The sequence below is a fragment of the Betta splendens genome, chromosome 12 (assembly GCF_900634795.4).
Source record: "Betta splendens chromosome 12, fBetSpl5.4, whole genome shotgun sequence".
NCBI lineage: Eukaryota > Metazoa > Chordata > Actinopteri > Anabantiformes > Osphronemidae > Betta > Betta splendens.
Window position 1 is genome coordinate 10,527,613 of NC_040892.2, and position 25,634 is coordinate 10,553,246.

General features: G+C 45.1%; 1 protein-coding gene across 2 annotated transcripts in view; it reads left to right on the forward strand.

Moving 5' to 3' along the window:
• Nucleotides 1–24,683, forward strand: part of grk3 (G protein-coupled receptor kinase 3) — a 37,932-nt gene extending 13,249 nt beyond the window's left edge. For both annotated transcript variants that reach the window (XM_029168229.2, XM_029168230.2), the window contains exons 4-22: nucleotides 5,799–5,872; nucleotides 6,027–6,128; nucleotides 7,352–7,426; nucleotides 8,098–8,159; nucleotides 8,240–8,291; nucleotides 9,216–9,307; nucleotides 9,405–9,504; nucleotides 9,729–9,807; nucleotides 10,400–10,530; nucleotides 11,151–11,245; nucleotides 11,763–11,870; nucleotides 13,986–14,052; nucleotides 17,666–17,766; nucleotides 18,156–18,222; nucleotides 18,551–18,646; nucleotides 19,805–19,967; nucleotides 20,050–20,186; nucleotides 20,801–20,914; nucleotides 20,997–24,683. In XM_029168229.2, the coding sequence (XP_029024062.1) occupies nucleotides 5,799–5,872; nucleotides 6,027–6,128; nucleotides 7,352–7,426; nucleotides 8,098–8,159; nucleotides 8,240–8,291; nucleotides 9,216–9,307; nucleotides 9,405–9,504; nucleotides 9,729–9,807; nucleotides 10,400–10,530; nucleotides 11,151–11,245; nucleotides 11,763–11,870; nucleotides 13,986–14,052; nucleotides 17,666–17,766; nucleotides 18,156–18,222; nucleotides 18,551–18,646; nucleotides 19,805–19,967; nucleotides 20,050–20,186; nucleotides 20,801–20,914; nucleotides 20,997–21,158 (1,877 nt within the window). In that variant the 3' untranslated portion in view covers nucleotides 21,159–24,683. The remainder of the gene's footprint in view (nucleotides 1–5,798; nucleotides 5,873–6,026; nucleotides 6,129–7,351; nucleotides 7,427–8,097; nucleotides 8,160–8,239; nucleotides 8,292–9,215; nucleotides 9,308–9,404; nucleotides 9,505–9,728; nucleotides 9,808–10,399; nucleotides 10,531–11,150; nucleotides 11,246–11,762; nucleotides 11,871–13,985; nucleotides 14,053–17,665; nucleotides 17,767–18,155; nucleotides 18,223–18,550; nucleotides 18,647–19,804; nucleotides 19,968–20,049; nucleotides 20,187–20,800; nucleotides 20,915–20,996) is intronic.
• The last annotated feature ends 951 nt before the right edge of the window (nucleotides 24,684–25,634 follow it).

Genomic DNA, 25,634 nt, shown 5'->3' on the forward strand with positions numbered 1-25,634 from the left:
TTCAGACATGAAAGCCATCGCTCTGCGATCAAACATCGCACTGATTCATATGTTAATAGTGATGGGTGTGGGAGTGTGCAGTGACAAATTCCACATCTTTAAGAACTCATCCAAACACCACACCATGCTTCCAGGCCTTCCTCCAAAATCAATAATGTTTGATTATCTCTTGTAAGCTGACCTCTGCTCAAGTAGCATTTTCCATTTAATAAACGATGGACTGTTCTTAGAGATACCTGCTATGACTCCCCAGAGTTGAAGGATATTAGCCAGTCTTGTGTAGTCTCTGCATCACGTCCTCCTCATCTTTGTCAGTGAAACAATTACTGGTTATTTGTTGGTCGAGGAGTTAAAGGTGTAGGCTCTAAATAAAAGTAATGGAGGTTTAGAGGCAGATAGGGAAGCCATGCGAAGAGAGAATCCTTGACGATAGATGTGTGTGTGAATTGATCTCAGCCGTGCTGCCATACAGCTTCTCCTCCGCGTTCATTCTTTAGCTGTTTCTTCTTCATTCTTTTCTAATGCCCCCCCCCAGCGCTCACTCACTCTCACTCTCTTGTCTTTCTCTCACTCTTTGCCTTGGCATTCTCCCTCTCCATCTGTCAGACTTCTGGAATGGATGATGGAGAGTTGTGTGTTGCCTAGCAACTGCGGTTGCCATGGGAACCTGACCAGAACTGCTGCACTTGCGCGTCGACGGGGAGAAATGAAATTGATTAAAGGAGGAATAAAATAGGTGTTGTGAATTGGGAGAGAGGAAACGGAGAGGACGGTGTTAAAGGAGAGCAATAAGCGGAGGCCAGAGGCAGTTTCTTTTTTTGCCCCCCCCCCCCTTCAGATTTTAGTGATTCTCCTAGAGGCCAGGATGTGTCTGTCAACAGACGGTCGGCGCCTCCAGCCCTGCTCACACTTGTCCTTTATTCATCCATCATGATTCACACTATCTTCACGTCAAACAAATCTGGTCCCAGCTGCCTGAAGTTATTTGCTGCACTGTGGTTTGCGGTTGATAAAATTTATGCAATTATTTTCATAAATCAGCGCCATCATGGACAGCTGAACACTGCACATCATGGCATCGTTTCTTTGTTATTCATGGTATGAAACACATTTTTTATAGTGTCATACAAACGTCTGCATTTGTGTGCAATTGTCCTGTTGCAAATAGTGCACACACATATTTGGCAAAGTCAATGATTTTGTTTTTCTTTTTAGTTTAGACTGAGCTATGCTGATTTCACCTTTTCATGTATAGTTGTAGTAATGAGTTATTATCATGGTTAGGGGACTGAGGAGGTTGGCAGCTCAGGTTTGTGTTGTTCTTTTCTTCCAGGGCTGATTTGGTATTTACACTTAATTGGGTCATCACAAAAACACAGGAGATTTAAACTGAAGTTTAAAACTACACTGTATTTACCGATGTTTATGTATCATTAGAATGGGATTTACATCACATACATGTTACAGGACTTTTCTTTTAAAACCCAGTGTGGTAGAGCAAATGTTAAAGTTTCCGTCGAGGTTGCTGTTTCACCATCAGACTCTAGTCAGCTGTGGGTTTGAGGCTTTTTGTAATGTTGCAGAAAGGTGCATCTCGCACGGAGGCAGTCTTGAGTTTTCAGCTCTTTGTCCAGAGGAAGTTTGCGTCGATGAGCAATATTTAGTCTCTAATAGGCAGGAGAGGAGAACTGTTGTTAGTGCTAGTGGAGGTTATAGGTGTTTCTGCTCAGGTTCGTCTGATTATTGATATTTGTCACGCTGTGCTTGGTTGTGAGCTAGAACTTGACTCTGTTAGAGACTCAACAATGAGAACTGTTTCGATCTACGACTTGTGCTGATCTTGGGCTGAGACCATAAAATTAATACAAGAGCCAGAGCAAAACGTATTAAACATGATCACGGCGTCAGCTTAAATAACTGGAAATGGCCGAACTCATAAATTACAGTAGCTGAAGAGTAGTTGCCCTGCTGGAGTTTTAGGTTCGATGACGGCCAGTGTTGGTGCTTTGTGTGCACACCAAACATGAACCCGGTCCAGTTTACTGTGTCAGCAAACTGCCAAGCAATGATTCACTGGAATAAGCACATTTTATAATTTTGCAAGTTGATGGTGCAACTTCGACCCGTAGATGTCTGCAGATTTAAAAAGACGTGAGCCTTCCAGCCTCCTGTAGCCTGCTCCCCCTCCTTTCCTCCTCCTGCTACCGTCACAACAACCAGCACCGAGTGTTGTGCTGAGTTAGAGGTTGAAGTTAATGTTGTACTAGCTCCTCCTCCTCTGGACGGATGTTAACTTTTCGCTTTGTTGCTCACTTTCCATTTCTCCTTTGACCCAAACTCTCCCTCCTCAGAGGGAGAACTCAGGCTCTGTGTCTGTGTCTTATGGAGTCTGTGTTGGCATCTTTAATGGGCTCTTGTATGTGAAGTATTGACATGTGCGTACACCATCTGGTTATTGGTGTAGTTAATTCTAATGATCCCACATATTAATGTAGTTCACTGATGCTCTGCCAACAGATCTGCAGACACTGTCAGAAAATGTAACTTCCATAGTTTTTTTTGTTTGTAGCTTGGTTTTTAAGTACCAACAAGGGGAAGTGACACATCTAGTTGCAGTACCTTAAAAGCACATTCTGTGCTACCTAATGAATACTCGGACAGAATTTTAACTGCAGATTGATCAAACTGACAAGAGTGCACTTGGTGTGCAGGTTAATGGTGCATTCAGTGACCTGTTGGCCATTTCCCATGTATACATTTGCTGGGTCAGGGTAATTATTGCTGCGGCCAGTCATGATGCGAACTCTGGAGTAATGTATGGCTTTAACTGTGACCTTTATTCCCTGACTGTGTCCTTCCAAGGTGTATTACACTGGCAGGGGTATGAGCAGCAACAGCTTCTACATTAGCTTTGTGCGATGAGTACAGGCAAAACAGGGGAAGGCTGGCAGGCAATACTAGTAATTACTGCTAATGCTAAAGCTGAACTGAATGAATAGTAGATGCACACTTGTACTCTGGTGGCCTGGTGCTGACACATTTCACCAGCAAAGGTCAGTGTATGTATAATGCAGCACGGTCAACCCTTCAGTAAGTTGAAAATCTTTAATGTATCTGGAGGATGGACAATATTTAATGTTTTGTTGTTGACAGACTAAAGGAGGCCAGCTCTTCATTAATAACCTTTACTTCATTAATGTTCATACCTCATACAGTCTTGTCTAAAGCAGTTGAGCTCACCTCCATTCTCAGAACAACTGTAATTGAATTGATCCAAAAGGTTTTATCTTTTCTGTTGTTTACTATACCTTGATGTGAAAACCAGGAAGTAAAATCAGATGGTCTAACCTTTAGTCCCCTATTGATATTTTGATCTAAACCCAATTGTCTTCAGCTACAGCAGACACAAACAAACTGGCCTCGAGGTTGCGATGCTTTATGAAGGGACATTAAGTATGAGGCGATAAGAGTGATGTAACACACAGAGAAAACATGACCTGGTTAAAACTCGGGTCATCTCCCTGAAGGTAACATTGACTAGAACAAACAAAAAGTAAGAAGACGACTTTTGTTCCGACAGTGAATCGTTAACGACATGGTCTTCCCATGATTGAGTCTGAAGTCTTCTCAAATTTGCTGATTATTCTTGCTATTTAAGTCCAGACAGTTAATTTAGTTTGAGAAGTGAAACCAAAAATGTTTTGGTAACAACTGTGTGTTTTATGGCTCTTATTCATCAAATTCATCTAGATTTAGACAAATTGGCAGCTTATATTTTACCTGCCAATCAAATCTACTAATTTGAAGCTGTCTCGACCTGACACTTGACCAGGGCTTTGGCAGCAGCCGAACTATGTTGAATTAGAAGTTCCCAGGGTGAATCATGTTGAGCACCTGACTGTTATTCACACATTTGATATGATTTGCTCCTGTAGTAAATACCACGAAACAAAAAGGAGATGAATCACATTTATATTTATAGTCGGGTTCCAGATTAACTGCACATTGCACATAACACGTGTGACTGTCTATATCTCTTCTTTCATGATACTTGCTCAAGCACTATCCCACATATTCTAAACGTTGTAGCCATATGTTGTGATGCAGTCTGCTAATTCGACAAATGGCCTCTTCCAAAGAACAAAGCAGTGTTGAAGTGTTTGGTGATTAAGTTTAATCCTTGAGTATTGGTGATGTAAGAAGTGTTGTTTTCCCGTGTCCCTCTCACTCGCCAGTGCTCCTATGTGCTCGCCTGTGTGCGCCCATTAACATGCATGAGCTTTGTTGTCGGCATTTGCTGAAAAGGGGAAATGATGCATCAGGTCTGGAGGAGAGATAACACAGAGGGGAAGAAGTGAGAATAGATGATAGCAGGCAGGAGGCCCAAAACAAATGGCTCCTTCTTCGAGTGTGCTGCAAACCGAATCAGTGAGGCCACTAAATGGAGACAAAAGTCACTTATACGAAGCTGAGGAACTAATTTTCTGTTTGTTCCCTGCGTGATTTCTTTGAGTAAACAGTTGTAAATTCCCAAATGACTGCACAGGCCTTTGTTTATCCCATCTGCAGAGAGAAGCAGGGCCCTGTTAGCCAAGCCTGTCGAGTAGAGCACAGCACATTACTGCTATAGCAACGCTTCACATTCAGATGTCTTTATTATCTTCCTGTGTTCTTTGCCCTTCACAGTCTGACGTGCTCACACCCATTTACAACACATTTAGGAAGCTTAGAACAGACCCCTGATGTGTGGAAGGATCTTGTTAGCCATCTATTTTTGCTAATACCCGATGCTAATCAGGTAAAGCCGCCGAGAACAGTCTACCAATCCATGCACACAAGCACTCAGAGCCACAGCGGCTCGGAAACATACACCCTGCACCTACCGTGGCTCATTATTTTGTGATGATGTCGAAGGTATTCAATAGGAGTCAGGGGAGGCTCATGGCCTGGTGGCTCCGGCTTCTGCCTAAAGCATAGTCTACTGTAAATCTGTGTCTGTACATCATTATCCACATAATTACCATGGCAACACACATCACATCCCTGCAAGCACTTTTATCTCCTCTTCCCCTAATGTTTCATGCAGCGTGGAGTCGACTGCATGTTGTGAGATTTGTATTCATTGTAGCCCTGTGCAGAAGTGACAGGATGGCTTGGTCTCTGTCAATAATGACTGGTGCCATTTTCCCTAATTATGAGCCGCGTGGGGAAGGTTTTACTAAGAACACGACAACCTCAGTCCATCATTAAGTCTAATACATTAAATGGCGCGGATCTTTCATGTTTTGTGTATTTGTGTAAGTGTCTGTTCCACATCTTAGGGTCACTAGCATCACTTACTCTACACCGTAATCTTCTCGTACGTCATCCAGTGCAGATGATCCACCAAAATACAGCAAGTAAATGAACCTGGATTCATGTTTCTCAGGGGTAGATGGACTAAACAGACTAACACATCATTTAATCGATGTAGGTCCAGTTTAAAGTCCAAATTGTCGATTGTTAGCTCTCCACTTCCCTGAATGCAGCTGCATCTCTTAGTATAGGTATTCTTGGCTACTATATCGACGCCTGTGAGAGGAGTTTTGAAATGTTTTAAAAGGAACTGGCACAACCCATGTGTTGCCGCGTTGGCCTCGGTTTGCGATCTGCTTTGTGTCAAACATCCAGGTAAAACCACGTCCACTAACGTCCACGTAAAACTCTCTCTGGCATCCGGTCCACTGTTATTATCAAGAAACTCTTTTAGTGCAGCGTGTTTTTTTCTCTCGCATTCATTCTAATTTGTGCTCCTCCAGGCTTCCTACTGTTCAAGGACTTCTGTATGAATGAGATTGATGAGGCCGTGCCACAACTCAAGTTCTACGAAGAAGTAAGTCTGAAATGTCCAGTGTTTGGGATTAGACAGCATCGTCGGATGGGTGAGAGATTAGGCCTGTAATCCCGCTCATTCAGATTTAGGTCTCCCAGGAAGCGCTTTGCTGGTGCTGTTACGTCGTAAAGCCGACCCTGTGTGTCTGTTCTAGATTAAGGAGTACGAGAAGCTGGACTCGGAGGAGGAAAGGTTGACCCGCAGTAGGCAGATTTATGACGGCTACATCATGAAGGAGCTCCTTTCCTGTTCACATGTAAGGACAGATCCTTTACACACAGACACGCACATGCACACACACCAGTGGGAGGAGCAGCCTGTCACTGGGTCAAGCTAAATCTAAAGGTTCTAAGAGTAGAGAAGGAAAACCCTTTTATTACTCTATTTCTTGTTTAATGCCAAAATAGTTTACCTGTTCAACAGTAGATGTTTAGTTTAATTAAATCGAAAAGCAGCCTGATCAAAAACCCCAGTCAGACAGCTGGAATGGAACACAATGCAGCACACTGTCACACAGACTCTATTTAAGTTGCATGCCATATTCCAAAAGCGATTTCATACCTAGAAGCACACTAAAAAAAGATGGAGCCAACCCATTATTAGCTCCTCTGGATATTTTACATCTTAATATCACAATGGAAGCGTCCTCTTTCATGAACATCAGCTGTGAATGCAGTTAGGCAAATAATATAGTATTATAGGATAGTATAGTAGTAGTAGTATAGTATAAATAGATTTGACCTTTTAATGTAATTGGCGTACAGTTTTGGGAAATGGGTTAAAAATCTGATGTGGTCAGAGAAGCGGTATCTGACATCTGAGTTTGTTCTTCTATTATAAGAAGGACATATCTGAAAGGTGCTATGAACGTCAATGCCAAAGCAGCACATAGTTACTGTAAATACATCAGGCCCCTACGCCCCTACGTCGCGGTGCACCGTGTCATTTGTTTTATTAATAGTTAAAAGAAATCGATGACACCACGCGAGAAGCCGTCTTACACCTCCACATTGCATTACCAGAAATTGTACAGCTGAGATGAGTAAATGTCAGAAGCTGCATCAATTCCATCTAAAGAATAATCAAAACTCTCCCTCACAGCTGATTTTCAGATGTTTTGCTTCAGTATGGAATCCTTCTTTTAAAGAACAAAAAGTGCAGTTATCGGCAATACTGGCAAACTCTGACAGTGTTGTTGGTTTGTTTTTTCACCACCTCACACTAGAGCGTTTGTCTTCCTGCAAAGCAGCATTTAGGGGATGTAAAGCAAAGTTTGTGTAAAGGGAGGAAGCTAATAAACAAACGCCCCCACACACGCACACACACTGGTCCTGTTCCCAGTGCCAGCCTCGGTGCACATCCTCATCCTGGTGCTGTCACACTAGGGGGCACACATCTTTGCTCAGGGAAAAGAGAAGTGAAATTACTGCTAAAGCTGCATTTTAATAACCTTTTTTTTGCTTTTCATCTTTGTCTCAGCCTTTTTCTAAGAAAGCGGTGGACCATGTACAGAGTCACTTGGCAAAGAAACAGGTTCCCCCAACTCTCTTCCAGGTAAAGACCAGATATATTGACTAAAAGTGTTGTGTTCCCTTGCTTAAAAAAGGCGAAGTAATGGAACAAGAAAGGGCCAAAAATGAACAGCAAACAAACCTACAGTGAAACTATAACAAAATGAGTTTGAGAAACGGTTGAAGGGTTTTAAATTTAAAGCCATGAACATGTTGTTGCTGGGCTTCGTCATCCACATCGCGTCTAAATCGAGCCAGTTGATTCCGAGGCAGTTGACATTTTTCACAGAACGTCAATTGCCTCCCCCAAAAAAGCCCTCCCTCTTTTTTTTTTTTAGCTCCACAAATCAAATAGATAATTTCTTTTCTTTTAGAATAAATCTCTTCTATTGAAAACAAATTGCACCAGTGGCTAAATGCTCCCTCAAAGATTTAGGCCAAGCTGCCAGTGTTTCCTATATCATTGGTTCCTCTTCCCTGGTGTGTGTATTCAAATTTCAGCGTGTTTCTGTCTTGTAACAATGCAAAAGCACGAATTATCACAGGGAGTCTCTATCAAATGACTTGGCTTTAGTGGCAAACAAAGGAAATTTGAGAACAGTGGGCCTGTGTGTGTGCGTGTGTGTGCGTGTGTGTGCGTGTGTGTGCGTGTGTGTGCGTGTGTGTGTGTGCGTGTGTGTGTGTGTGTGTGTGTGTGTGTTTCTCCCCCTGCAGCCATACATAGTGGAGATCTGCGACAGCTTGAGAGGAAACATCTTCCAGAAGTTTATTGAGAGGTGAGTCTTGGGGAAGTGAAAGCTAGTTCACTTACACACTGTTCACTGACTGACTGTTGGGGTTTTTTCCCCCCCTCCAGTGACAAGTTTACTCGTTTTTGCCAGTGGAAGAACGTGGAGCTCAACATCCATGTGAGTACAAGCTGTCAAAGTCTTATCTATGTGCATTTTTTTGATTAGACTTTTCTGGAAATTCCAGTTGCAACAGTATCCCAAAAAACATAAAATCAACAAATGCTATTTATGAACTTCTCAAATGTGGATAAAGTTTAGAAATTTATATGGTGCCAGTTTCAGGCTAAAAGATCTTAACTGCTTCTATGAGCTGTGTTGATGTGACCGTGTTGGCTCGGTGAGCGACCACATCAGCCGTCTATCCACAATCAACAAATTCCCATTATTGTTCAAACAAAAGCTGCTTGTGTTTCTCACCAACAAGCCGAGGTTTCTAGTTGCACTGCGGTCAGTGGACTCGTTGTGGTGATAATGAATGTCCCGCTCAGTCGCGTCCTCAACAGATGGAGTTTGTCCAGTTGTTGAGGAAATGCAGCTGTTCACATTTGGAACGCTCTAAGGAGTTTAGGACTATGTTGACTTCACAGACGCTGAAATGGCTTTAACCTCTTTTCATGTTTACTTTGTTGAAGTAAATTCAGCGGTTCTGATAAATAACAACAGGCTCCACACTACCTTTGTTTCCCATCACATGGCTTTTGTCAAGTTTCATGGGCTCCTAGTTCCATATATATTTTGTGATATATTTCTAATCTAATCTAACCATGTTAAGGTTTTAATTTATGCTGGAAACGCATACAGCATCTACATACACACACAGCCCTGTGCTTGGTCTGGTTTACCCTCACACCACAAATGAAAAAGACCAGAGTTCATTCGGAGGCGAACCCGTCTGCTGAAGGCTTCTCGATGACAGCCACCAGCTGGTCAGACTTCCATTGACAGCTGTCACACCAGCCCTCAACAAACGGGTCGCATGCGAGAGGTACGAAAGACGCGTCTCACCTCATCCGTGCCTTGTGCTCCTCTCTCCAACCTTAGCTGACCATGAACGACTTCAGCGTGCATCGCATCATCGGCAGAGGTGGCTTCGGAGAGGTGTACGGCTGCAGAAAGGCCGACACAGGGAAGATGTGAGGAGGAAATGCATTTGCAGCCAGGGAATATGAGGAAAAGAGAGAGCGTGAAGAAAGAATAATCATGTTGTGACTGTTGTTGCTTGAATGTCAGGTACGCCATGAAGTGTTTGGACAAGAAGAGGATCAAGATGAAGCAGGGGGAGACTCTAGCACTCAACGAGAGAATCATGCTGTCATTAGTCAGCACAGGGGTGAGTCACGTACATCAGGACCAGTATTTTCCATTCCATCCTTTTTTGTACTTAAGTACATTTCACTATAGCTTTTAGGAGGTATTTGGGTCGTTTCAATATGGAATTATTTGTAAAATCATTGCTTCAGCGTTTGCATTCAAATACATAAAGCAGACAACAGTGTTAACCACATGTAGACGGTTGCTGTGATGTAACGAGACCCTGTCTTTCTGTGTCTCTAGGACTGCCCGTTCATTGTGTGCATGACGTACGCCTTCCACACCCCGGACAAGCTCTGCTTCATCTTGGACCTTATGAATGGTAAGGCCGCCCCCACCCTACCTGCTTCCAAATCTCCAGCAAGTATATCCTGAGACAGCGAGATTGGTTTACCGGTCCTGTCGCTGGCCGCTCAGGTCATTTCTCCCCCAGAGAGAAAGCGTTGATGGGATTTTGACCTCAGCATTAATGCCTCACCCCACAGCAACATGTCAGTAATATCGTTCACTTTGAGCTCTCAGCCGCCGTTAGTTTTTCCACTTTAAGACTGGTCCAGCCAGCAGCTAGCTCCTGAGCCTTATCAGCGGCTGCACTCAGCGTTTCCAGCCAGCCTCACAATCAAAGCCTGACTCACCTTTGGAAGTTGGCACTCAACACAGCCATCATCATACAGTCTTCAGTATGAGACAGTGAGACCCTGTTTCACCTTCACATGTGCTATAAATACAGCTGGTATACGTTAAAGCAGAGACAGTTGAGATGGAAGAATGTGTCAGAGGGCATCTCCTCCGTTCCCACAGTCTGAGCTGAGATGATTACTGCCTATTGATGAATGTGGAACCCACTATGAGGCGTTATAAGGTCACCCTGGTGTCTGCACATCTCTAATGTCTGTGTGTCTGCGTGTGCTCAGGGGGCGACCTGCATTACCACCTGTCTCAACACGGCGTGTTCAGCGAGAAAGAGATGCGTTTCTACGCAGCTGAGATCATCCTGGGTCTGGAGCACATGCACAATCGCTTCGTCGTCTACAGAGACCTCAAGGTAGATTTCTCTTTCTGATCCGGTGAAGTGTGACCTAAAGCACTCCTGTAGCATTCAAATATATGTTGTCCAAAGCACATGTCCTCCAAGCTGCAGATCTGTGATTTGTTGACAAGAACAATATAGATTTTGTTGACATTTTTTAGACAAGAAAGTTTGAAAAAGGATGTTGTGTACGATTTTTACTAGAGAAAGATGACATGCGCTCGCAGATCTGTGCTGCTCGCCTCAGTCTGATATCCTGCCACACCCCCACAAAAGCTGCTCCAAAGCCACAGATTCATATCAGCCATATTTTTGCACGTCTTCTGTTTTTCCTCCAAATCCCCTGTTTGGATGGGTTGCCATAATAATAGACATATTTTGCTGGAAGACAGGGAACACTTTCAGAGCTTCAATAAACAGTGCAGTGCAATGCAGATAATACTTTGAGGCTGAGCGAGAGCCAGTGAGTCACGGTTCTGCCAAACAGTGGAGGATAACCAGGACAAGGGGCTTGTATTGTGTCTGTATCCACGCAGAGCTCCCTTTGGTGGAGCGGAAGCTGTGACAGAGCTTTGTGAATTGTTGAGGTGTCCGTTGTTTCTGACCCGTACCTCTGTCTGCCTGTCCTCCAACAGCCAGCCAATATCCTGTTGGACGAACACGGTCACGTGCGCATCTCCGACCTCGGCCTGGCCTGCGACTTCTCCAAGAAGAAGCCCCACGCCAGTGTGTAAGTGCTGATCTGTGCTCACCCTCACTCCTGTGGAAAGGTGATTGAGCCTGTTCCCATTAGCAGAGTCCATTAAATTAGCTGCATGCATATTAGCTAACATTTAACCCATAATCTGAAATGTGTGCGTGAAGCAAGGCTGATTTGTTGAGCGACAATGGTAGTTGCTCACGTTTATGGCCACACCAGCCTGATTGTTGGGTAGTTTGTAGCCGTCTGCATAAGTAACAAGATTGCATTTCAACAATTATCCCAATGCAGAACCAGTATTAAACATGATACTAAACCCATTAGTGGTGTTTCCTGGAACGGAGCATCATGCTCCACAGAACCACTCCAGTTATTTGCCCGTAGATAAAACGGCACCTGGAACAAGAGCAGCTTGTTTACGAGCAACAAGGGGAGATATTTTATTGCCCACCTTCCTGTGTAATATTAATTCTGTAATGTTCTGCCGCTTTAGTGTGCAACTCTGCAGTAAAAAGCAATAAGAGCGCGTTTGATCTGTTCGCTGCAGCGGCACTCATGGTTATATGGCTCCAGAGGTTCTTCAGAAGGGGACGGCGTACGACAGCAGCGCCGACTGGTTCTCCTTAGGCTGCATGCTCTTCAAACTCCTGCGAGGGTAAATACTGCAGCCCTTCTCATCTCATCTTCTCTGTGCTCCTCACTCCTACCATGTCCCCACTTCCTGTGTGCTTTGAAAGCTCTTCTGCTGCTCTGAGTAAGCCTCTTTGAATCTTTACCCCCCCCGCACCGCATCTCTCGCCCTCTCGCCGGCTGCTTGGTGTGTGTTTGATCTCGTTGGTGTGTTTGATCTGCAGCGTGTAAATGCCAGAGGTCTGGGCCCAGTAGGTCAGAAATCAGGTAAGGGGGGAGGTGTGTGTATGCGTGTAACAGTTGCCAGGTTTGAGTGAGCAGAAACCAGAGAAGAGAGCGACGTCTCCTCCCATTGATGTTTAAAGAGGAAGAGTGTGTCACTTCCCGGTTAAAGGTTGGCCGTCTGTTTTCACACTTGGGTTCAAAATTCAGAATCTCCTCTTGAAAGTGTTTCGCTTTGAAGGTAAAACAAATGTAGGTCCGATGAATAGAACTAATAATATAAGGTGCCTTCACCCTAATCTGGCCAGAATAAGGATTCCATTCTCTTAGAACTCTGTGAAATGACTGATGGCACGGGACACATCTGCATAGTTAGGTTTGTGTCCATTTAAAATGGACTTTGGCTAATGCAGCCGGCCAAAGGCAACAAAAACAGAGCTAAAAGACACTAACACTGAAAAACTGTGAAAATAATATGGTTGTATTAAACCCTAGCATTAAATTCAGTGTTGACTGTCACCAAATAAAACAGTGGATTTATATCCTAAGGCTTGTAAGTAGACTAAACAGCCCAGCTATCAGACTGTTTCAGCTTTTACTGCTCACGCTTCTCGTGAAACAAGCTCTGATTGTATCTATGAAGTTCAGACTTTGATTTATTGATTACAATCTCACGGTCGTGGTCAGTGGATTTTTGTCATTTGGCTCAGGCTGAGCAATCAGGCTCATTATAGATGGAGCTGGAAGCTGCTGCTCTCATTTAGGCTGCCAGGCATCTTTTGATCGCTTCCACTGAGCGGAGAACAGCGCTCTTTGTATCTTGGATCGAGATACTCTTGTATCTCGTAAATATGTTTGCATGATTTATGGGCCTCTGTAGGACGAAGGCTGCCGCTCTTACATTGAATCAAAATCTATTTTCTTTGTGTAAAATCTCTCCGGTGTAAATTTCTCGGCTCCCTCCAATTTTCCCGCTCCACTGCCGGGATCGTCTTTGGGCATTCAGAGGAATAATTTGGCTCCAAACGACTGCGCTAGGGCTCTTCTCACTTTATGAAAACGGAGAAATGTTCTTTATCATTCGCATTGGTGCTGAAGCAGCGAAAGTCTCAACGAGGAGTGTTTCGTCGTGGGTGAAGCAACATTAGTTTTAGTAGAATTTATTTGCTAATATGTAAATAAAAAACATACTTTAGAATAGATATAAAAGAAATAAAAAGAATCTGACTATTCATGTGAAGCGTAAATGTTGAAACTGTTGAAATTAGTTAAGTCTCTAGAGGCTTGTGAGTGTTTTTCACAGCGGCGCCTGCTCTTAGTTTAATATAAATATAAGCGCATTCTTCACGCTTGTCAAATGCCAGTAAACTGAATGATTCTGTCACTGTAGCGAGTAGGATTCTTGTGTTACTGACCATGACCACGACGTCTGTGAACACGCTGGGTAATCTGCTCACTGGAGACTGAATTGCACCTGTTCGAACTGAGCCGCTCATTTGAACATTAGCATAATCGACTTCACGTCCCGCTGTCAGGAGATAAGTTTATCGGGGCCAGCCATTGTACCAGGATGGTTTAACCTGCTCAAAGGCAGCAGCGTCGAGGAGAGAGGTTCCGTGGTGACGACTAACCTGTGGAGGTTAAAATGAAGCCGCCTTTGTAGTAATCATTTGAAACGGCAGCTTTATTCAGACGGTTGGTCTGAGTCAGCAACACCAGCAGGTGGTTAATTAGCGAGTAAGACGTGCAGCTCATTGCTTCATTTACATGAAGCATTGAACATTGAGGAAGTGTGGGGAGATCTGAGAGTGTGTGCTTGTCGCTCTCCTTCCTGTCGTCCCTCGCTTTCACCTCAGCCCCTTTGTGTTTTTTTTTTGTTTTTTGCAGAGTGTCAGTCTTTCTGTCCCGTCTCTTTTAGGCACAGTCCCTTCAGACAGCACAAGACCAAAGACAAACACGAGATCGACCGCATGACGCTGACCATGGTAAGAGACGTCCACACCGTTACCTAGAAGCCTGCGATCACAGAGGTGATGCTATAAAGTACATGCTGCAGGCACTATGACAGTGGCTTGGGCCTGTGTTTAACTTGCACTAATAGCATATGTACACAGATGTTTCCATATGTATCCTGGATGTTGTGTGAGCAAACAGAGCACGGTAATTAGTGCACACTGCTTAGAGCAGCTGTGTGATGCCGCCTTTATTCCTCCCTTCACATCCTTGTCAGGGTCCGGGCTCCATGTTTTATTCCCAATAACGCTCGTCGTATTTGCGATTAGCTGTACTTGTAATTCACATATAAAGCTATTTGTCTGAGCTGCGTGCTGGCTCACTAGGCGAGCACAATATTCCCACAGAGTGGAGCATCCTGCTCCTCACACGCGTCTTTGGCAGAGCGTGAACGGCGCAGGCACCTGCCTGCACAGAGTTGCTTTGCCAGCTCACTAACTTAATGTCTCGGGGTGATTAACTGCAGCTGTGCTTAATTGCAGGTCACAGTTGTCACTGTGGCCAATGAAACCAGTGGTTGGTTTCTTAAACTTTCCCCCGTTGAGCTTCAGTCTCTCCTGCTTGGAGTAGGTTAAAATTAGAACGGCAGCCGTTGCATCACACTAATTTTGATTTTCTGTCGTAATCGTCTTTGAACAATCCCAGTACTCACATTAAAACCCACAATGGCTTGGTTCTACCCGTGGTTAGACAAACCTGGATTAGCTCATGGTTCTGTGCTGCAGACCTTTGTTGTCTAAAAGTGACCTGCTCGGCCGTGTGACCTCCCTTCATTTCCAAACGCTTGGTTGAGGAATTTAAGATAATCCAGGTTCCACATAATAGTGTTTGAGTGAAAGCTGTTAATCAGCCTTGCTTGGAGGTTAAATGGGGAAAAATTCCATACAGCAGTTGAACCTGAAGCAGAAAGTTCGTCAGAGCTGGAGGTTTGTTTCCAACCAAGCAGAGCTTTGGTTGCTCGTGTTTTTTTTTCTTCTTTTCTTTTGTCGTGTCAGGTCGAACAAGCTGTTTGTAGAACAGGAAATCTGCTGCTGTTTAGAGATTTGTTCTCCATCACTTGGAAGATGACGCGTACAGCTCTGACTTTGTCGGTTGGTTGAACCATAAGAACTTCCGGTGAGAGCCTCTAGAATAAAATTGCATCCGAGGTCATGTATCTTAGGAAACATCACCTCTGTCCCGCAGATTTGTCATTAATCATTGCCCTGTTGTTGTGCTCTCAAGAGAACAGAATCAAAAGTAGTAGAAAAGCTATATTGGGCATATTACTCTTTAATGTCTTTTGGTCTCGGGATAAATAGCGACATCTGACTCTGTAAAGGGCAGCGTATTGTGCTTCAGTGTCTATCTAGTGACAAACTGCAAAGAGTTTTCACCACAGCTTTGCTCCTCATTTCTCCAATTTTGCGTCCATTCGTGTGTTTTGTCAGAACATGAAGCAGTTGAGGTTGGCTGCTCCTTCCTACACACACACACACACACACACACACACACACATACACACACACACACACACACAGGCGCTGTTTGACTGAGCAGGACCTCTAAACACAAAGTATGATTTTTCATATCACAATAAATCCAGATTAGAATTTTAATCCAGCCACTTAATCTGGTTTATCCCCTTCATCCCTGCCTGCGCATGTGTATATGTATTTGAGAATCCAAGAGTCTGACAGAGTCTGTGATTCAGCTAAAAATGCAGATCTGTAGTCTCTGTGTTTATTATTAAAGATGATGAATGGTCTCATTACACAAACTTGGTGAAAGGACAGCACAACTGAGCGGCCAAGACAGGAAAAGATGGATGGACGGAGGGATGGAGCACATCCCAGCGAATTAAATATCTTCATCAAACAGCTGGAATCAACAGCTCTGTCTGGGCCCAAATCAAGACAGGCATGATGCTAATATCCACTACGAATCAACAGGTTTCCAGCAGGATGATAATCCAGTGAGTCCATTGGAAACAGTCCGCGCCAACTCCTTTACAGGTTAACCCCAGTGCTGGGAGCTGCTGCCAAGAACAAGCACATTTCTGTGAGCAGGACGTGCTGCAGACACTGTCAGACAAGAATAAAGGATACTATTCCCCAAAACGGACCTTAAATAAGTAACCAGAAGGATGAGAGTCTCATCATCACAGCTCAGCCGCGGACCGGCAGAATCTGCTGACTTTTTTTCTGACCCTTGGCAGCGAAAGAGGAAAATGCCATAAAAGTGGCAGGAGGCTTAGCAACACAGGTGAACCTCTGTGTAACAAGTGGTACAGGTGGGTAATAGGGAGACAGACGGAGAGAACATCATGAGTCGCACCTAATAGTGTTTGTAAAATCTGACACCAGGCAGTATTTTCCAGGTATTGGCTGCAGAAACGTTGAACACCGCTCAAGTCATTTCTGGCCTCGGTGCCATTTGTCTCATGTAAAGCCCTTTAAACTGCCTTGTCTTAAAGTGGCATAGACATAAACCTACCTAGCTTAGCTAAGCGCTAAAAGCATCAAGCTTTTATAACAAATGGAGGGTTTTACTCCACTTCACGCTGCATTTTTTTTTTTTTTGTTTCAAATGATTTTGTTGAGGATCCAGCTCAACGGCGACCCTGATGTTTCCGCTAACCCGTCTACGCTTCCATGGCAGGTGTGTGACGTCTGCTGCAGCAGAGCAGACCGTCTCGTCGCCGCAGGGCCAAAATCACATGTCTGTAAGTGGCAGCGGCGGCGGCAGAAGTGTGAGAAGACTCGCACAAAGCGGGCCTCGCTGCTGATTGGCCAGAGGCACAGCTGTGGCCTGGCCCTCTGGAGCAAAGATAAGGAAGTGGGTTGGCCTGTTGATCCGGCTGCTCTAGTCTGACAGGCTGAAGAAACAATATGTCTGTCTGTAAGGTTTTGCGTCTCGACAAAGGGAGGCCAACGATCGTATTTATGCGCCTGTCACTGGACACAGGTGTATCTCATCTGTCTGCAGGCTCACTGAAGGTGAAAACTTGTGTTGAAGGAGATCTGGAAATCAGTCTGGAAAGAGTGTGCTAATGTCGGAGCGCTCTGTCTGCCAGACGACGTCATTAAACACATTTCAAATGCTGGATCAGATAAAGACCTGGGGAATTCTGAGGCCACAGCAACACCTCGGAGCGTTCGTGTTCCTCCTCCCATGCGGTGCCTTAGCCGCTAAAATGTAGCGGTGGCTGCCACATGTCGCCCAGGGTCGAGGAGGAGATCGCCTCCCAGAGTTTGAACGTTCTGGACACGTGTAGTGTTGGACAGGGGTCAGCGAGCGACCTCGACGCTGATCTCTGCTCAGTTGATACGATCTGCTTCATGGCCTGCGTTACATATTTCCAGTTATGGTGTGTTTATTCCTCCAGGAGGAACGCTGCCTGTACAGTTTTGTGTTTCCCACCGATGACAGGTCACCCATAAGTCCATTCTTCATTTGAACCCAGCAGGAAGAGAGTTGAACACTGGCTCCTGTCGTATGCTTTTTAAAACAGCTGTTCTGTGGTAATAGGTGCAAATGATGTTGATCTGTTTTCAAACGCTCCAGCCTCCTTGTTCTCCTCTCTCTCTCCTTTTTGTCTCGCAGAACGTGGAGCTGCCAGACTCTTTTACTGCAGAGCTCAAAGACCTGCTGGAGGGGCTGCTGCAGAGAGATGTGTCCAAGAGGCTCGGCTGCCAAGGCCGAGGGTACGACTTCAGCGCATGCATGCGAACACGTTGAAATGAACCTCCCCCCTGCATTAACGTACACTGACGTGCAAATGAATTCATCACTCAGGCCACTTTTGCTAGATGTGCTCATTAATGCCGAAAACGCTTGCTGGTTTAGTTAGTGGCGCAGTGAGGACGGATCCGGACGGACATCGAGTGATCTGATAGGAGCTGAGTTCAGAACTAATTTCATCAGCGCTGTCATTTCACATCAGCTGAGATCTACGCTGTAGCAAAGCATCCCATAGTCATATGTTTATAGGAAGAATGTGGAGAACGCCGCCACCTAGTGTTTAAACTTAGGGGCACACATTGGTGAACAATCCTGCTGCCGCCCTTCACTGTGTATCTGATTTCACACACAGAGCCCTGGAGGTGAAGGAGCATCAGTTCTTCAAAGGCATCGACTGGCAGCAGGTGTATCTGCAGAAGGTGAGGGAGCTTCTCTTCCCATGGGTCCGCTTTTGTCCTCTGTGTGAGGCCTGGTTGAGTGTTTTGCCTAATGCAGAGAATTTGGCAATGAATCCTGTAACAGTAACTTCTGTGTATGTGTGTCTGTGTGTGTGTTTGAATATAAAGGAAAGGGAGTGTTCATTCACGTATTTATTTCAAAACATTTGAGTCGCGTTAGTAAATTACACTAGATAAACGTGTGGGATCATACAGGACAGGATGGAGCTGTCGGAGTCACTGGCTCCTCACTGTGGGAAGCACCTCACTGCTCACGCTTTTCTGTTTCCTCCTCTTCCTCGGCCTCCAGTACTCTCCTCCTCTGATCCCTCCCAGGGGAGAGGTGAACGCCGCCGATGCTTTCGACATAGGCTCCTTTGATGAGGAGGACACCAAGGGCATCAAGGTAGAGCAGACTCGTACTCATCTACACAGTGAAGTTCTTACTCATAGAAGTAGCGCCGTATCATCACTGCCCTGTGATCCCCAGCGTTTCCCGATGAACTTATTTACTACTATGGGAGACGATGAATCGTCTAAAGGGGCAACGTCCCCCTGGGTTTGTTTCATCCATAAGCTTTGACATCTTTCATTACTTGGTAAGACAGAGGGACTAATGTTTTCCAGAGAACTTACTATCCAAATTGGAACTATGGGAAATGAAAATGCACAGAGCTCAGCAAAAAGGTTTATTTTTTTTCTACTTCTGCTTCTTAAATAGTAAACCGATTTTTATGGGGGGGCATTACAGCAATGAGCAATATCCCTGTTTGCTTTGTCTCTAGGATCCTTTAGAATCAAATGTTTGGGTTTGAGTTTCTTAGTTCTCAGGGCCTCCTCCTGCTCATTAACGTTAATGTTTCTGCAGTAGCACTCATTCATTCGCTGACATTCGGTTGCACAGAAATACAAGACGGGTTTGTTTACATTTCCCCAGACAACGGTTGTCGTTAACAAAGCAGTAGTAATCGAAATAACTTGTCTAAATAAGTAATGTGAGAACATTAAGGTGCAGCTCTGGCTCTAGCCTCCTGACATGATGTTTGTCTAAATGTGAACAAAAACTGATGGAGGCTTTTGTTATTGTTACTGCGGCTTCTACTTCTGCTACCTTGAAGAGCAGAATATTTACTTAATTTTATATTTATTAGGTTTTTAATAAACAGATATGTTTCTTAATCCGGGTCCAGTTTGTTTTACACAGTCGGGCGCTTTTTCCACTACAAAAACAACCTGCAGCCTGAAGAGAAGCTGTTGCCACAGATTCTGTTTCACGCTGTTAGTCATTCTGCTCTGGCAACAACTTCCTGTATCTACATTTTAGGAAGTTTGCAACCGCTTGTTGCCGTGTCACAGTTTCTTAATTAGTTTGTTCACAGATTGCAGATGCTTTCTGAGCAAAAAGACAAATCTGCAGTGTTTGACATAATAGAGTTATTAGTTGAGGTCACAGATTCAGCTAAAGCACTGTGAGTCCTGTGACCCGTACCTGAGCCGTACATCAGCCAGTCTTCAGAGTCATTAACAAACATGCTGCTCTCTGGTTCTGTCTGTTTGCCTTCAGCTGCTGGACAGTGACCAGGAGCTGTACAAGAACTTTCCCCTGGTCATATCCGAGCGCTGGCAGCAGGAGGTGGCAGAGACGGTCTACGAGGCCGTCAACTTGGACACGGACAAGAGCGAGGCTCGAAAGAGGGCGAAGAACAAGCAGCTGGGCCACGAGGAGGGTAATGATGATAGACAGGGAACCGATGGCTGATGGCGGAGTTCGCCAGCAGACACTGTAACTGTGTGTTTGTGTGTGTGCAGACTACGCTCTGGGGAAGGACTGTATAATGCACGGCTACATGTTGAAGCTCGGGAACCCCTTCCTGACTCAGTGGCAGCGCCGGTACTTCTATCTCTTCCCCAACCGGGTGGAGTGGAGAGGAGAGGGAGAGTCACGGGTGAGTCGGCCTCGCCGCGCGCTTTTCATCGTGTTCTTGTTCTGCAATTTGACTTGAGTCTGTCCTGTAGCGAGTGCGATGTGCTGCTGTCTGTCGGGTATGATCGTTTGTCATGTGTCTGTCTGTCTATCCGTCTCTAAACTCTACACTGAAGGAGAAGTGGCTAAAACATTTTAAAAAGCAGAAAGATGGGGTGAGTGCTGCTGCAGATCCAGGCCCCTGCTCTGCCCCCAGCCTCCCTGCTTTTTGTGTAGAGCTGTACTTCAGACTCTGTGTTTTACCCCCATCATCAACCTCAAGTTGCTTCTCATAGACGATAAAACAAAATCTATATTTATCGGCAGCAGTGAGTAAGACTGCCTGCATCCAGCAGAATGAGAAGTGAGTAAAAGCTACATGTTGGCTTGTAGACCTGCCGTCCACACCAGCAGTCATCTTTTAACCCAGTTCGGTTTAGTCACTCAACCTGATTGTTTCTCATAGTAGAGTTTCTCAGACAGTGACTTGTTTAAGTCAAGTCTGACCAACGCTAGACCTACAGCGTCTGCTTCAGCCCTAATGTATCAAACCTCTTCTGCTTGGTTCATATCACTGATGGTTAAATTCCCTCACAGCAAAACTTGCTGACGATGGAGCAGATCGTGTCCGTGGAAGAAACACACGTGAAAGACAAGAAGTGTATCCTGCTGCGCATCAAAGGAGGGAAGCAGTTTGTAATGCAGTGTGAGGTAGGTTTCATTGTTCCTTGGCCCACGTTGATGAAATGAAGCGTAAAAGCTGATTCATTCCTTGCTCTCTCACTCTCTGCAGAGCGATCCCGAGTTTGTACAGTGGAAGAAAGAGCTGAACGAAGCGTTCACAGAAGCCCAGAAACTGCTGCGTCGGGCTCCCAAAGTCATCGGAAAAGGCCGGGCTGGAGTGGTGGAGCTTTCCAAACCTCCCCTCACACACCGCAATAGCAACGGCCTGTGAATACACACGCATTCACTCACTGGCCACGTTATGAGATACAACTCTTGAAGCTAATGCAACCTAGCACAATCTCCCAGTTTCAAGGACTATAATCGCCTAAAAGCAGATTCGAGGGTGTTGGGTCACCATTGGATTGTACAGACGTACCTAATAAAGTGGCCAGTGAGTGCAACACACGCGCACACACTCACACCCACACACCCCTGACACTGCATCGCACCACTCCTCATCAGCCACAGGACAGTTGCCCCCTAAAGCTGTATGTGTGCGAGTGTGTGCGCGTGTGCCCACCTCTTACCAACCACACATTCACACGCACGCTCCCAAGATGGCTGGGCTGCCAGTCATATGTGTGGGGGGTCCCTGTCATGGGAACATGCCAGTCACGGAGGAGGAAAGTGCAACAGGGAGAGGAGAGGAATAACCTGCATGAATGTGACAATGACTCACACCTGGTCCTCTCCTGTTTCCACCTTTCCTCCCCTTCATCCTCTCTCCCTGCCCCCTGCCTCCCTCATCACCACCACCTTGCTCTGTTTAAATCAGGTTGGAAACCTGACACACTCCTACGAAAAGCCACCGAGCTGAATGTCGGACTGCTGTTGGCCAGCTACGAGGCGGGCGGGCGAGACCACGCTCTAGAGGAGAATGTATGTGTATGTGGGGAAAAGCACTGGGAGACAGGCTGCTGGTTCTCCTTACCCCTCCCTCGAACCATTCCCCCTCTCTGTTACTGAAGTGCATAAAGTGCCAACATCAGTATTTGAGTCACCTGAGCATCCAGGAGGGACGTGCTCCGGTGGTGGTGGTGGTGGTGGTGGTGGTGGACGTCGTGGGAGTGCTTCATCATTCCAGTGCAGAAAACCTGGAAGTACGAGGACCTCAGACTCTTTCAGATTGGCTCCTGCGCACCCAGTTACCACACAGACTGAAATATCATTGGCTAGCGGATATCAGCCGGTTGCCGCGGCAACCATTAAGACTGGTATACCTGGGGATCGGTAACCACGGACAACAGTGACTATTGTGTATTAATGCACTCGTTGAAAAAGAGACAGCAGCAGAGGGAGCGAAGGAGAAGCTGTGTATATATGAAACCCCGTCTCTGTGCATCTCCAGTGTTTTAGTGTTTGCATTATTGGGGACTGTCTGTGAATTTGTCCTGGCTTGTTTTCCTGCTGGGAGGGGAGGGGGAGGTGTGGACAGCGTTACCTCAGTAGGACTGTGGGATTGAACACGTGAAGCTTCGAAGCTCTCGATGGGCCAAATGTCGCTGCCACGACGAGTGCGGCGTCATCATCTCGCAGCTTTTTGGAAATAACAATCATCCTTGTAGGTTTACAGGTTGAGCGCAGGAAGCTGAAGCTAATTAAAGGAAAAAGTCACCCTCAAATACATCCAACACAACCCTTAGAGCTGGAATGTCCTGGACTGGGTGAGGGCGCATGTCCCAGAATGCCCCTGGACGGAGTCCGGGGAACGTTGAGCTGCTGGTTTTACTTTAAGGTAAAGGCAGCGTTGGGCTGTTGTTTTATCAGTTCATTGTCGATTTTCTAGCTTAATTGTAAAGTCTGTACGTTTCTAACAATCCAGAAATCAAGCGGTTCTGCTGCACAATAGTCCGTGTTGATTGAAGAGCTGAAGCTCAGTTTCACGTTTGAACTTGTTTTCTACTTTTGGAAGAGTTCGTGATTGAGTCCAGTATTTCTAGGCCTCGGATCCAGTGTTTGGAGTTGCATCGTTAAACGACTCAAATTCACCCGTTAGTGTATTTTTATTGGCTTTAAATTAGTGATTTAACTAATTTTGTGATTTTATTTAACTTGATTTCAGCTCATATAAATAAATATGAAATGTTCTGACCCTGAGTGCCGCCAGGTTGGTCCGCTGGACGCTGTGGACGTGTCTGAGTGGCTTGATTGAAACACCCCAAACATCATTTCAGTGTGTCGGCCAGCAGTGGGGTCGGATGCTTCTGTTTTACTGTCTGCTTTGACTATTGGCTGTAAACTCCACCTAAAGCATATTTGATGCAATTGCATCAGCGCCGTTTCTCCCATTCTCAGTGTTTGAGGGTGAAGTTTTCCTCCAAGTCTTTTCATGATCCTTATTATTTTTCCTTTTTTTGTACCTGGACAAGACAAAGTTCAGATAAAAGTGAAACCTTACATTAATGTTGATTTGTTAATTCTGTTGTGCTGCAGACTCAACGTGTGGTGACAAAGAGTCGTAGTGTTGAGGAACAGGAAGTGATTCATGGGGGATACAGGGATGAATTTCAGGGTTTTATTTCTCTCGCAGCGTCTCGTCTGTGATGTCCAAGCATTTCCAGAGCTGTGATGTGTGAGCGTAGAGAAAGTGGAGGCGAAGAGACGCATCGTGCTTTTGTTTTTCTTTGTAGCCTTTACCAGTCAGGGCGAGATTTATTAATGTCTTATAGAGAAATGTCGTCACCTCTCAAGGTGTCTTTTATTTTTGTAAACCAAACTGGTTTTTATTGTTTCCATTGAAATTTATGTTGTTGCACCTTTTTAGCCCGATGTGTGTTACTTAATAGTTGTTCAATGTGCCAAATAACTGTTGCTGATTGAGGGAACCAATGGGAAGCCTCCCTTTTCTCGACTTCTGACCCTTCACACCGCGGACGTTTTAAAAATGAAAGTGGACAAAACTGTGACCAAACGTGTGGTTGTGGACCCCCGCCACGCTGCCACGCTGCCATGGGGCCTCGGGGACGCGCGCCCACGTGGCTCTGCTCTCGCCTCATTCCTGAAGCGTCTTTCTCCTTCACTCTGTACGTTTGTCATGTGAACGTGGGGGCAAGCGTGCGCTTCATTCCGGCGCCGTGTGTTCGCCCAGTGGTTTTGATTTCAATTCTTTCTCTTCCTCACGGATTCTCCGCTCGAACACAAGCAACACAAGACGATTTTAAAAAGGGTGGCATATAGGAAAAAAAATCAAAGTATATATAAATATATGTGTATATGAAACGACAAAATGCTTTAGGTTTATTTAAAAATGTAATGTAGAAAACAAGATGACGTTGTTCAGGGGGGTTTGATGTGAGTATAATTGTTTGTGGTGAAGACTTCAGCTCGAATCTTGCACATAAAGACTTTAGATATTGTACCTGCGAGTTCCAGATGATTATTTTTGTTTAATGCCGGACTCTTTGCTCTTTCATATTTATTGCGTGTGGGGAGCTCTCTGGCGGCGTTTCTCCTCCACATGTATGAGCTGTCAGCCGAGAGCTCGCTGTAGAAAATCCCCCAGTTTACACCCATCAGAACGTCTTTGTTTTATTTTTCATATGCCACAGACAAACAAATACTACTGGCTTTGGGTTATTACCATTATGATAATACTGATATATAATTGATAATATTATTCAAGGATTGTTATTAAATTTATTTTATTTCAATGATTTTGTTTGTTTTATTTTCCAGACAGGTAGGAAGTTACATGTTGGACTGCTTGTAAAAACAGTTCATGAATAAAATCGTTTTACGTGTTCCATGTATCTGACGACTTGCGTCCAGAATACAGATTATTTTATTGTTTATTGTATATTTAGTGTGTCAAACAGTCTTTCCTGCCAGAAAAGATCAAACTGAACTGGGTTCACAGTTTCATCTACAGATAAACGCCAGAGCTGTTAATGCTTGCTAAGTAAACTGACTTGACTGCTATTTTTTCGGAGGAGGCCGTATTTCTGCCCAGAGAAGGAACCGAATGCAGTAATTTAAAAGAAACCTCAGTATGAGACCATGAAGTCATCGAAATTCTAAAAATGGTCCTCAAGTCTTACAGAATATAGATGATCTGGAACATAGATGTTCTGGAACTTCTGGAAGGTTTCTCAAGGTGAGTTGTTTGTTCATTTGTCAGTATTATTCTTAGTACCTGATTCAGCTCCTGTTCTCTTGTTCCCAGTATGAAAAAAAAAGCCTAAAATAAGTGTTTGTCACTGTCCTTATTTTCTTCTACCATCCAGTTTGAATCACAATAAACTATGACCTTTGTGACATTTGTTGACTGTATCAGAAACCTAGAGGTGTCGCATCCAGCATCGCTCTGATACTGCATTTGTGCAGGATGCGTAAATAAATGCTATTTCCTCCTACCCTGGAGGAGACCTGGAGGCTCCGCCCCCTCCCTCCCCCTCCCAGCTGCAGCTGTCAGTCAAACCGGACAGCTGATGCGGTGCAGATCTGCCCACGTGCGCCTGTGCCCTCTGTCAGGAACCGGCAGTTTCCCCTCCTCCCCCCACCGGCGTCCACAGGCCCGCAGAACCTGGCAGGTTCAGATCCAGGTGACGGTGTGACCACCGGCGGAACGACTCTGCTGCCGTGTTTGACCTGAACGCCCCCCTCATTTCCTCTGTCGTTCGCTGGCGTCCAGGCCTCCTAACAGGGCCGTATCCTCGTCCTCCCCCTCTCCGCCTGCAGTTATTTATAGAGGACTCGTCTGTCAACT